The following is a 13,533-nucleotide window of genomic DNA, read 5'->3' on the forward strand; positions in this document are numbered from 1 at the left end:
TGGAGCTTCCTGCACACTCAGAACTAACTGCCTGTCTTCAGATGATGAGACAACTTCCCCAATGTCAAAGGAGAGAAGAAAGGTATCAGCACAGGGAGCATTCCAAATATCCCTTTGTGCTGTCCACTAACCATGCAGCATTGTACTTGAGGTAATCTACTCCTAAAATAACAGGACAGACACAGCCAGGTCCTATGAAGTCCTCACACCTGCTCAAGCCACCTGGGTGCAGAAATAATCAAAGGCTGATTTCTTTTACCTACTGGTATCTAATGTCATTTTGGTGTGTGGTGTGAGGCAGGGATTTAATTGGTGTTATGGTCTTTCAGAGGAGTCCTTTTTTCTTCTGGCCCCTCCTGTTCCAGCTCCTTGTGAGAACTCAGCAGGAGGGAAAAAATCAGATCTAGCCAGGCATAGTGGTGCAGACCTGTTATCCCAGCACTCTGGGAAGCTGAAACAAGAAGACTTTCTTGGACAGCCCCACTTTCTGATTAGTAAATCATAGTGCTTTCCCTATACCCTGAATTTAGGCAGAAGTACTTTTAACAACTTGATGTTTAATTTTTTTTGGACAATGATCGAAGGAAATAAAAATGATAAAGGGCTCCAAACTCATGAAAATAGGACAAAAATGGCTTTGATTATAAGGTGCATTCAACACATCATCTTCTGGGCCTGGGAGGAAACAGGAACACATTATTTGCTGTAAGAAGCCCGGCACATCAGGCAGGAAAGGAGGGTGATCCTCAGCTATGCTCACTGAAGGTCTCTCTAGGGTGAGCAGGATGACAGTGGCTGTGGTACTGGAGCTTGGGGGTAGGGTGGGGCCCATGGGGGCTTGGGACAGAGTCAAAACCATGTTGCAGGACTGCACCAACCCATGACCTATTCCTGTGTGAGGGCCCACAGCAGCCCTGTAGGAATCTCCTCCAGTTGTGAAGATGAGGGTTGGGGAGGACACAGGACTGGCCAAGGTCACTGAGTGAGCAGCTGGCCCACAACAGTGACCCCGACTTCCTGGCCCCTGACCTTGTTCTGCACTGTGTGCCATCTGTCTTTCTAGGGCTAGGGAAGCCCAAGGCCAAGGGCCCATGGCAGAGCCTGAAAACCACCCTACCTCACACTGTGCTACTCCGGCACTCTGTGTCTCTCTCATCCTGACACCCTTGCCACTGTCACCTTGAGCGGCACCCTGTCCACCGCCATCCTGCCTGGTGCCTACTTGCCTGGCACCTTGTAGCATCTAGGAGATACACACGTGGTGCCATCCCTGTGGTCCAGGAGTGAGGTCCTGATGGGTGCACATGGCTGCTAGCTGAGACAACCTACTCACACACTGTGATATTGTTGTCATGGCCACTGTCCCTTTCGGGGCAGTTTGGGGGCCAAGCAACTGGATATTGCCTGGTGTTCATAGAGCGGAACCAGAGACCAGGCTTTGTGTCACAACATGTATCTTGACACCTTCCCAAGGTAAGACACTGACCAATGAGATGCACCTGGAGGCTTCAGGGAGGTCACAGCCTAAAATCCAGCTCTTAAGGGAGGCCCCAGTTCAGTCCACCGGGGAGCAAAGGGCTCCTTTGTCTCCAACAAAGTGCAGCGAGCTGCCGAGGACAGCCTGTGGCCCCAGCAGTGGCCTCTCCTCCCAGTGCCACTGTAAATCCCAGGGCATCTTCCTCAGCCTCTGGGAGCCACCCGGGACGATGGCAGGGAGGCTGGCAGGGCAGGGGCGGGAAGGAGAGCCCTGTCCTTGAGGTGCATGGGATATAGCCTGGAAAGGGCGGCGCTGGTGGGAGAGGGGGTGCTGGGAGCAGCTGCTGCAGTACTCCTGCTTTCCTTGACATCTTTGCTGTTGTTGCCAGATATGGTATTTTATTTTTAAACTTAACCCTCTAAGTTAAGTAATGTCACCTTCACAAGGGGAAACTGAGGCTCAGAGGCAGGAAGTGATTTGAGCAGAATCACCAGCTGAAGAGAGAACCAGAGGGGGTGATCATCCAGCCTTGGTCTGTGGGGAGCACGGCTTCCTGGGAACCTCGCACCCAGCAGCCCCAGCCAGGGTGGCACCGGCCACTGCTCTTCCCTTTCACCTGTCCTTCCTGACTCTCGCTGAGGGCTGGGGCAGCCTGCAGGATGCCCGGGCCACCCCTAAACACAACCTCCTCCTCTTCTCTCCCCAGGGCCTGGGCTTCAGCATCGTTGGGGGACAGGACAGCATTTATGGCCCCATCGGGATTTATGTCAAAACCATCTTTGCAGGCGGAGCAGCAGCAGCTGATGGGAGGCTACAAGAAGGTAGATTCCCCATCCTTCTGGGACCAAAAGCAGAGTCCAGAGTTGCTAGATATAGAAGACACCCCGGGTGCCAAGTGTATCTTGAGCCTTTAGAATGCAGCTTCCGTGTGCCCTGGCTCCCAAAGAGCTTGGTTGTGACTGGCTGTCCATCTCTAATGTGGTCCCCTCCCAGCTGGCCCAGCCACCTTCCTGGAGTGAGCTTCCTGTTTTCTTGTCCTGGAGGCTGGGCTCCCCACCCTCAGTCTGTCCCATGGTCAGGGATTACTGGGCACTAGGCCTGGCTTGGGAGCTCTCTGGATTTCCTAAGAGGGCAGGGAGTCGGCAGCAGAGGCAGCCACTCCTTATTTACTCTTTCAGTTTCTCACAGCAGGGAGAAACATTCTGAAAATTCATTTGGCATCAGAAGAAACCAAGAATAGCAAAATCAGTTCTCAGCAACAAAGCCAAGGTAGGGGGCATTACAATTCCTGACTTGAAATTATACTACAAAAAGCTACAGTGATAAAAACAGCATGGTACTGGCAACAAACCAGGCCCAAGGGGCAACAGAACAGATTAGAAGATGCAGAAACAGCTCCAAACACACTCGGCCAGTTTATCTTTGACAAAGGAGCCAGACACGTTCACTGGAAGAAAGACTGCCTCTTTAATAAATGGTGCTGGAAAAACTGGCTTTCCACATGCCAAAGCCTAAAACCAGACCCATGTGTATCACCATGCACTAAACTAAAATTGAAATGGATCAACGATCTAAATATTAAAACAGAAACATTAAATCTGCTGAAAGAGACAATAAGCAGAACTCTTGAACACATAGGAATAAGCAAAGCTTTCATGAACAGTACAGTTTGTCATAGCTAAATCTTGGAAACAACTCAGATGCCCATCAACTAAGGAATGGATAATAAAGATGTGGTATTTTTATGCAATGGAGTATTACTCAGCTATAAAGGGAGATAAACTTGAGGCTTTTATAGGGAAATGGATGCAACTAGAGACCACACTCATGAGTGAAATAAACCAGACCCACATGTGTAAGCATTGTATTGTCTCCCTAGTGTAAGAAGCTGAAAGAGTAAATAAAATTAAAAAGGTACAATAGATACTGTGAAAGGGAAAGAAACTACTCAATAGGAAAGAACAACTGGGATGAGGGAAAGGAAAAGAGAAGGAAGGAAGGGAAATATACAAGATAGCTAAGATAATGTTTTACTAATTCCTATTGTTTTTTTGAAAGAAATAGTCAGTGCTTAATTTTTTAAAATTAATTTTAGATGCCTATATCTGGTAATCTGAACAACTACTTTGAAGATAACATATATAATATAACAACCATTGTTGATTTCCTATCAACTTGTTTTAAAATTCATTGTTTTAATTTTTTATTCTCTTTAAAATAAAAAAAAAGATTTCATACACAAAGCCTGATGGCATAGGAAATGATACAAAAACTAGGATCTCATCCTATTAAAAAACTTTTGCACAGCAAAAGAAATGACCGGCAGAGTAAAGAGACAACTCACAGAGTGGGAAAAAATTTTAGCCAGTTATCCTTCAGACAAAGGACAGAGGCTCAAAAGAAGGGGCACTGGAGGCTTCTGACCTTGGTCACCTGGAGAGAGAGGCTGGGGTGCAGAGAGGAGGAGGAGAAGACCGGAGGGCAGGAAGGCAGATGAGAGGCTCAGGCTTGAGGGGCAGAAGGCCGGTGAGTGCCGGGTGACCACGAGGTGGCGCTGTCCAGCAGACTTGTGAAAATCTGGGCCCGCTTAGTGGCTGAGGGGTAAAAGCCGACTTGGGCATGAGGAGCATTTGGGAAGTAGCTGGAACTCCCCACTGGAAGAAGGAAGCAGGAAAGGAGGGGGCGGGGGACCAAGGAGGCCGAGAGACGGAGCCAGGGGAAGGAAGAGAGGGTGCCACGGTTCAGTTCATTAGCTTTCCTGCTTTTCTGACTTTAAACGGTGGGCCAGGGAGGGGTAGAGGCAGCAAGGAAAGAGAGCATTGTGTTTTGTTTTCTTTCCTAAAGTCGAGTTTTCTCAAACCGACCTTCATTTTGTTGCCTTTTGTTTTTCTGGGTCTTTAGCTCCTTTAGTTAATGGCAATCATAAAAACGGACAATTCCTATGAGCCAAAACTTTCTGCTAATAAATAATCGCAGTTCTAGTCCCAGATAATGGGCTACACGGCCTTTTCTAACTTCTCTCTCCAGTAAAATGCTCAAATCTACTCTTGGGCTCGTGGGAGGGTACACTGGTTGCAACAAAAGTTTGTTGTACACATGAAGGTTACTGATGATTTATTTTTATTCCTCTTCCAAAAAACAATGGTGTAGGATGTGTCTGGCAAAACGCAGGCCGATTTTCACCACTTGTGGCCAAGAAAGGAAGGGCAGGAGAGCCTAGAGCCAGGCCTGTTGGGAGGGATGTTCTAATAATGTGCCAGGAAGTTCCGACCCCGCGTGACTGATTGTGGACATCCTAAGTGTTTCCTTTGTCTTCCGCTGTTCTCGCCTCTGGACTTGGATCGAAAGGACAAGGGCTCTTTGTCTCCTGCAGCTGCTACTCTGGCCTGACCTGAACACACCCCACCAGACACCCAGGCTCGTTTGCAGCACACAGACATGCTGGATAAAACAGCACTGAGCTCAGAGAAAGAAAGGGGGACAGATACCCAGCTGATAGAAAACCAGCAGGCAACTTTATATCTAAGTATGGCAAACTTGAGTTGGTGGCGTGGTGGCCTGGGCGCTGCCGGGCTCCTGTAGACCCTTCAGGCCAGGGACTAGGACTTGAGTCTCCACATAGCAATGGGGGATGGGACCTCCGGTCCATGTGAGGCACTGAGAATCCACACAAAGCCTTGATTCGACACACGCTGCCTTCAGGGAAGGCTAGGAGACCCCAGGGAATGCTGTGACCTTGCCCAGCACTTTGTTCATGACTCTTGAGGGGGGAAGACATCACTCATGAAAAAATAGATAGCAAAGCCTGTGTCCTATGTGAGCACACAGGCACATTTATAGACTCTGCAGAGGGTCTGAGTGCAAGCTGGGAAACCAATATCAGATCTAATCCTGAACTCGTGAAGCCTTTGTGTGCTAAGGGGAAATGAAAGGAAAACTGCTAGTAATCCAGGGTCTATGGGAATCCCATAGAAAAGCAGAAATACTTTGAGAAATGGGTTCACAGTGAAGATGCCAGGCACCATCTGAAGATGCCACCATGCAGGGTGGTGAGCAGGGTTAAGGGAGGAACACCAGTCCTAAGAAACAGGAGGTGGTAGAACGAAGTAAAAGAGACCAGAGAATTACTACGCTTAGAATCATATTTAAGTGAAAAAAAAAAAAAGAATATAAACTATAAGCATAGAATACAATGAAATACTGGGTGAATTGAATGAAGGTAACTTCTGGGGAAAATATTTTAAAAAGTATAATCATTAAAAAATATATGTTCAGATAAAATTTCCTGACCAAAAAGAAAAAAAAAAAATCCCACAAGCAAACAAAAGAGAAAAAACCATGTTTATGTGAATGGAAAGCCAAGTTCTCCTATTCACTCCATTTGTTCAGTCCACAAACTGGGCCACTTTCTCTGTGTTTCGTGCTGTGCTGGGAAAGTCCAGTGCAAACACTTTTCACACTGACTCCCGTGGCCAGTGGTGAATCTGCCATCACTAATTATGGCTCCAGTTCTAGAACCCATTTTCCCTTCTGGCTGCTTCTAAGATACTTTTTCCTTTGTCTTTGGTGTTCTCCAGTTTCATTATGATGTACCAGCATGAAAGAAACCCTCTGTGCTTCCTCTGAAGGAGCTCTAACACTCCAACAGCTCTATACCTTAAATTAACAAGGAGGATTCTGAGTCACTGTCTCTGTGTATACAGTCTCTCTCATCTCACTGAGCTCATTTTTCTACAGCTCCTAGTAGGTGTATGTATTTGGGGTCTTTTTGACTGTCCCCTATGTTTCTTTAAAGCACCCTGTTTTATTCTTTTTTGCCTTGTATGGTCTGCCAGTTCACTAATTCTAATTCTAGCTACATCTAATCTGCTGCCTAGTCTATCCATTGAGGTTTTTGTTTTAATGATTATACCTTTTAATATATATATTACATTACTTACTGTTATACACTTACTATCCACCCCTTTGATTTCCAATAATTTTTATGTAAATCCTTCATTCAAACCCCCTCCCCCAAATGTAAGACTAACTTGGGGGATGATGATAATCACTTTAGACATTCTGTTAAAATGTACTTTACCTAAATCTTAAAATGTGTAGTAAAAGCAAACCTCTTTTCCATTTAACACTTTGTCTTCTAATTGTACAGTAAATTGCACTGTAGAGACTACACCTTTATCTTCAGACTGTATCTTTGTTAGATAGAATTAAGATGTAGCCGGATAATTTTAAGATAAATAAATGGGAAGTTAGCCCAACTAAGATGACAGTAGATATATTATATGTGGAATTTAATATTTTAAAATTCTGTTTTAAAAAGAGTTCCACAAAGAACAAAAACACAACAAAACCTAAGACAGATCAAGAAGAAACCAGATTCAGCATATAAAAATGTTGCACAATAGGTCAACAATGGCAGTAAAATTGAGAGAAAAAAGTAATCTTTCTGGAACATCATTTTGCAATAACAGAAACATTAAGAGCCAGGAATATTTCTCTGTTCACGTAAAATTTTAGCATCTCAGTTTTTCCCTCTATTCGTTTTATTGGAACAAATACTATAGACAAACAATTTGTCCTCTTCATGGAAGAGAGCTGATCTGCTTCATCTTTAATGAGCTAGTTTTGGGGAAGATCAGACACGTACTGTAGAAAGGCCTACTGCACAAGTCCAAGTGTTTGCTGTAAGAGTTGGGGAAAGTGGTCAGTGAGAACCCAGGATCAATAGAAATGGGTATTACTTTAAGCCATCCATGAAAGAGACACTCACAAAGCCCCCAGAGTTAAGCCCGTAAGTTCTACCCTTTTGAAAGAGAAATTGATCCCAAGTTCCAGGTTTTCTTGGGCCTCTAATCAATTTTCACATCAGTGTAGACTTTTTGGACAAAGGTATTTGTGCCCATGCAACCAACTGCTCCACACATTATCCCCAAGGCTGTGTTAAATAGCATTATATATCCAAAGTAAAATGAGGTTTGACATAAACCATGCGTCTTCGTTTTGAAAAAATAGTAGTAAAAGGAATACACATACAAGTAGATTGCAGTTGGTGCAGCAGAGAGAAAACGTGTCCAGTGGCACCTGTAACACTCTGCATTTAGCAGGAAGGAGGTGCAAACCACAGCCGCACAGATGGTCACACGCACAGGAGAACCAGCACCAGCATCAGGAAGCCACAGGCATGATAGATCTTCTGTGCCCAGAAAGATGTGAAGATGAAATACATTTCAATAGAGTTCGAGCCAAAAGGTAAAATTCTTCCAGGCAAACACAATTACTGCGGGCTGCACAGCCACTTTTCCTTGGTACAGGATGAGGCACAGCACCGACAGGACAGGAGACATTGGGCTGACCTGGTGGATGTCGGCCATGCGTTGCAACAAGATTTGGAGGAAGAATAACAAAATAAAAAGCAACAAGCACAGCCATCGCTCCAAAAGGAATGGCTCTTTAAGCCTGGTAGCGAATGGCTATAAACTTGATGAAGACAGTGTCTCACATCATAACTGGGATAAGAGGTTTCCCAATAAACATCTACTTTATCCATTTCCTTTTTCCCTGTCTACTATATTGACTGCTTCCAAAAAACCATCCATTGGAGATGGAGAAGTGTAGATAAATAGGGCAGTGATTGATCTCTCTGTATATAAAGCTATCATCACAACCATAATGAATGACACAGCAAATATCTGACATCCATACCCATGAGAGAGGAAAACACCAATGGTGGCTGGATGGTCCACGTCTATCACTACACACCTGCTTTCATCCACATTCATTGCCTCGGTCTCTGTCCACGTCATTTATTTCTCCCTCTTTATTGTACCAGGTATACTCTTTTCTTAAAGTTCACATTAGAATCATTGCAATTAAGCTCATCATCATGATGGAGTTGAAAATTGAAAACCAATGAATTCACTGTTGAACAAAGGACACATCAAGATAGGTGTCAAATCAATCTTCAGATTTTACATCTGATTTTTCTAGTTTATTGAATATGACATCTATATTTTGGTGTTCTGAACCAGATTCACCTTTCCTGTACTAGTGAGATTAATGTTAACAATTCAATCTTTAATAAAAACTATTTCAAGTTTTTTATAGATCCAAGATAGTAATCTTCTCTTGATCTTCTGCTTTACCAGCCATGCCCTACATAGTTGTCATCTGTGTACATCTGGTACCAGTAGTGGTTTTTGAGAGCATACACATATGCATGTCTCTTTTCTTTATCTAAGTTAATTTCACAGTAAGTGGCTGGCATCACATCACCTTTAAATTTAATGTCTAGACCACTAAATTCCAATACAACTCCTTGAAGTGCTTCTCTGAAAGTTTCACGGTAATGACTGATACTTTTTTTGGACCTACGCAGAATGGAAGGAAAAATACTTGTATATATCTTAGCGGCTGTGGAAGGGCCCAACACTATTCATCCATAAGACAATTGGTTCTTTATCTTGTTACTCGAGTTTTTACTGCTGGCTGCACCCGGAGGCTATAATCCTATCTGGGCAGGAGGGAGAGGAAAGCAGGCTGGAGAGACCACACAGTTGTGGCTGTTCCCTGGTGTCATCCCCTTCCTGGGGCCCGTCCTGCAGCATAGTTCACCCCCATTCTTCCAGGCCTGTCCAAGACCCCACAGCCAGGGGCACAGGTCCTGCTCTGGGGGCTCATGGAGATGTTCTTCCCAACTCCAGCAGGCCTGACTGGGAAGGAGCCTTGGCCAAGGCACGGTACACCCAAAAATGAGTTTCAGAACAGAGAAAAGCATTACTTTCCTATGAGTATAGACTCAAAGTCAAAAGATCCACGTCCTAAATCCACGTGACTGGGAGCTTGTCTGAGCTCACTCTCCTCTTCTGTGAGTGGGGTCTGCACGGCATTCTGGAAAGACCACAACCAACTCACCTGTACTGAGCACTTTGCAGACCTTCCCCAAAGTTGGCCCTGGGAACATCTCTTCTAACACAGCAGAGTCTGCTTTCTCAAGGAGCAGCCCTCTTGGCCTCAGGTCACTGATCAGCCTACGCAGTGGGCATAAGAGCAGGGTGACGTTATGGGGGCTGAGGATTAAGAAAGTGTTGGGTGAGGGTGGTGGGAGAAGCACACTTTAGTCAGGAAAACATTGTGGATCTTGCGTGGAACCAGAGACACGACTGTGGGAAGTGCAGGTTGTCTTGCATGAGGGTGTGACGGGCAGGAGCAAGGGCGTGGGGGTCCCGGGCGGATGGAGTGAGGCAGGGACCAGATGCAACCAGGCCTTGATCTCAGTGGGAAGAGGCCGGTGCCTGAGGGTCACACTCACTGCCTGCCAGACTCCCGGGGAGAGCGTGGGGTGAGAAAGTGGCCTTCCCAGAGCGGAGGGCAAGGTAAGCACGGTGCCTCTTCGCCAGCACCATCCTTAGCTGCTGTTTCTCCCTCTCCCAACAGGCGATGAAATTCTGGAACTCAACGGTGAATCAATGGCCGGGCTCACGCATCAGGGTGCTTTGCAGAAGTTCAAGGTGACTGTTTCTCATCCACACAAGGCCAAACCCAGAGCCCACAGGGCCTGTGCACACCCCTCCCTGCAAATCCACAGGTGAAAGGTGTGAGGTTCTTCACGTGATGCTGACTTGGGGGGGACAGCGTTAGTAAAAGACCTTACCGAGAAAATAATAATGAAATCAGGACTGCTGTTGGGAATATTTAAGCCCCTGAAGATTTACAGAGCTGTTTCAAAACACTCTATGCTTGATACTAAGATCTTTACTAATAGGTTTTGAGGTTTTCAGACATCCCTGAAGGATATTTTTGAGGCTATATCTAGTGCAAGACTTTCTGGAGTTTATATGTTAATATTATGTACATACAAAGTAGGTCATATGTGTGGTATTCATGCGTGTATGTATGTGTGTCATGTGCAATAGGTCCAATAATGCACACATGTTTATCTGTCACACGCGGAGGGCTGCGTTCCCCTAGGAAGGACCCCTTACTGCTCTTCAGTGAGCCCTGGTCTATGCACCTACTGGCATGGATGTTGTTATTCATCACCACTCTCTCCTTTCAGCAAGCCAAAAAGGGGCTGCTCACGCTCACAGTTCGCACCCGCCTCACGGCGCCCCCCTCCCTGTGTGGCCACCTGTCGCCCCCGCTGTGCCGCTCCCTGAGCTCCAGCACCTGTGTCGCCAAGGAGGGCAGCAGCCCCTTCACCACGGACAGCCCCCCGCCTCCCTCCGGCGCCGCCAAGCCCAATTACAGAGTCATGGTGGAGGTGTCCCTGAAGAAAGGTGCAGTGGGGGTGCGGCACTCGGCCATGTGCTTTGCCAGCCAAGTCCCAGGAGGGGTCAGCTGGGGAACAGCAGCACGGTGCTGATTCATGGGTGTTGGGGTTCTGACAAAGTGATCACAGCAGAGTAAAGTAGGGGAGATCATGCAGAACCACACACATGCACACACACACACACCGGACCAGAAGCCGGGCTCTGCCCCAGGGTGAGTCGTGACCCCTTGGTGGAGACAGAGAGGCTGGCCGAGGCACTCTGCAGCCCAGTTCCCTTCTGACTGGAGCCAGAAGTCTTTTGATGCTTCTGGAATAGGCTGCCAGTCAGCTCAGGCTCCGACTGAGGTCTCCTGGGCTCTCCGCAGAGAGCAGCTCCGAGCAGGGTGAAGGGGACGCTCTTTGGGTCAGACACAGTCGTGCACTTGGGCAGAGGCACAGGACTAAGCGGGGATTGAGGGGAGGAAGAGGATGTGGCCCCACATCCCTAGTTCCAGGCACGACGCTTGCCTGACACACATCAGAGGCCTCAGCCCACCCTGTGCCCTGCGCCTGGTGCCGTGCCTGGCACGGGGGCTAGGGACACCCAGGCCCCTGTGGTCTGTACAGTGAGTCTGCTGAGCCGGGCAGGATGGAGGCAGCCGTGGCCTCAGAAGGCTGTTTCCTCCAATCACTGCCATCAGAGGGAGCTGGAGAGGGTTTGTTTGTTTAATTTAGAAATACAGCTTCTTAGACCCTGTGTTGGGGTGAGGCTCAAGGACCTACATTATGAGCAAGGGCCCAGGTGATCCTGATGTGCATGAGGCCGCAGAACTGTAAGCCTAACTCTAATCCTGTCACAAAGTCTAGGTGTCGGAAGGGCGCTGACTTTTGCTTATGATCCACTGTCACAGCCAAAATCTTCAGCCACAGAGTGGGAGAGTGGGGGCTCCAACAGTGGCCTATGCATCCCTATGGGGCCACTGGGAGAACCAGATTGTAAGGAGAAAGCATCCACCAAGGAGCTTTGGAAATCCCGCGCCTGGAGCAAACCAGAGATGGTCCTCCCCACTCCACGGAGGCCGCTCACTGTTACCTGGCATTTGCAAGCCAGCCAGCCCTGGGCTCCCCTTCCACACTCTGGGGGCCCCGTGACCCTAACACCACCACGTGTCACTGCAGGGTTTAAACTTCACCCCACATGTGGCCCCGGACTGAGGTTCACCCATGTGGCTCCCTGCCACACACAGCACTAGGACACCACTGGCCTCACCAGGACAGCTCGGGCAAACCTGAACCCAGGGCTGGACTGCGGCTTGGGGTGGGGTGCTTGTCTCCATGACCAAGGCCTGTTCCGGTCCTAGCACCACAAACAAACAATAGCACACCTCACCCTCATCTGCATGGCCCGGGCCCCTACTCTGGCAGCCCAGCCTTCCTTGTTTTGGTAAACAACATCAAGCCAAAATCATGTCTAGGTTATTTGGTTTTTACTCACTAAATCCCCAGATTTCACCCCTCAGCAAGTCATCTGCAAAACAGTTGCGCGCACATCCCTTTCTGTCTTCACCTGCGATGACGTCCGAGCCTTTGCTGTCCCCCTTGCCCGGCTCTTACCTGCTCTGGGTCCTGACCGCCCTGTTCCTTATTCTCCCAGAGCCAGCACACCTCACTGTACACAGAGGAGTCCGTCCCCTCCCTGCCTGCTCACCACCGCCTCTTGCTGGCCACCTGTGGTCCCAAGGCCTGTGAGATCAGGCCCTTGAGCCTTGCATGCATCGATGCATCATTCATGCCTGTGACCTGTGAGGGCCCTGTCCTCTTGCAAGCCTGTCGCCCACATGCTGCTTCTCACCCTTGCCTTGGCATCTGTGACTCTGCTGCTAGAATCTCCACTGCCCGGCTCCTTGTCACCACAGTGTAGCCTAAATGCTGACCCTCTGAGGCCTGCAGTGTGGCCCTGCCACTTCTGGCAATTCCTCATCAGTTGTCTGCACGGCCCCATCGCGTTCCCCTCTCTGCCTCCTCCTCCTCCCTCCTCCTGCCTTGGTCTTTCCCCACTCAGACTGATGACCTCTCCTCTGACCCTCAGCACCTCGCACACAGGGGACACCCACAGGCATGGGTGGGGTGGGCAGCATCAGGAAAGGGGTACTGGCTGATGGAACGAGGGTGCTCACTCCTCCCTGTCCTGCCTTCCAGAAGCCGGCGTGGGCCTGGGCATTGGCCTGTGCAGCGTCCCCTACTTCCAGTGCATCTCAGGGATCTTTGTCCACACGCTCTCGCCAGGGTCTGTGGCACACTTGGATGGCCGGCTGCGGTATGTCCTCCCTTCTGCTGCTCTCACTGGGACCCGCGGGGAACTGGGTGGGGGTGAGACCTGTAGAATGACTCAGTGGCCAAGAGCCTGGCTTCTCAGTGTCTGCTGCCAGCGTCAAGGCTGCCTATGCCCTGGGTTCCACCCCCAGCGACCCCCCACGGCCAAAAAAGGGAAAAATGCAGCATCTCAGATGTCCCAGCTCTGAGCTGCTGATTCGGACCCCAGGAATTTGAGCACAAGGCAGGTGGGGTAACATGGCCTTGGAAAACCCAGTCTGCAGCAGAAAAGGAGAAGCGAACTCACTTAACTCTGATTTAACTAATACAGAATTCACAGAGACAGGAACAGGGGCTTCAGTGAGGGCTGCTTGGGAGCCCTGTATGGAAAAACAGCTTTCTAAGCAAAGCAGTGGTAGAAATATGATTTTTTTGTGGCATGAACATAGTTGGAGGCTGCAGTCCCTTACTGCCCATCCCCACCCAACAGCACGGG

The 13,533-nt window shown here is 48.4% G+C and overlaps 1 protein-coding gene and 1 pseudogene across 3 annotated transcripts in view; one reads left to right on the forward strand and one right to left on the reverse strand.

Annotated features, from left to right (window-relative positions):
* The window catches only part of Il16 (interleukin 16), a 111,232-nt gene that overhangs the window by 70,605 nt on the left and 27,094 nt on the right, over positions 1 to 13,533 (forward strand). For all 3 annotated transcript variants that reach the window (XM_005381442.2, XM_005381443.1, XM_005381444.1), the window contains 4 exons: positions 2,184 to 2,298; positions 9,911 to 9,984; positions 10,533 to 10,752; positions 12,924 to 13,041. In XM_005381442.2, coding sequence (XP_005381499.1) covers positions 2,184 to 2,298; positions 9,911 to 9,984; positions 10,533 to 10,752; positions 12,924 to 13,041 — 527 coding nt within the window. The remainder of the gene's footprint in view (positions 1 to 2,183; positions 2,299 to 9,910; positions 9,985 to 10,532; positions 10,753 to 12,923; positions 13,042 to 13,533) is intronic.
* On the reverse strand, positions 7,327 to 9,437 carry LOC106148113 (annotated as a pseudogene).

This window comes from Chinchilla lanigera, unplaced genomic scaffold (assembly GCF_000276665.1).
Source record: "Chinchilla lanigera isolate Chin_1 unplaced genomic scaffold, ChiLan1.0 scaffold00015, whole genome shotgun sequence".
Taxonomy (NCBI): Eukaryota; Metazoa; Chordata; class Mammalia; order Rodentia; family Chinchillidae; genus Chinchilla; species Chinchilla lanigera.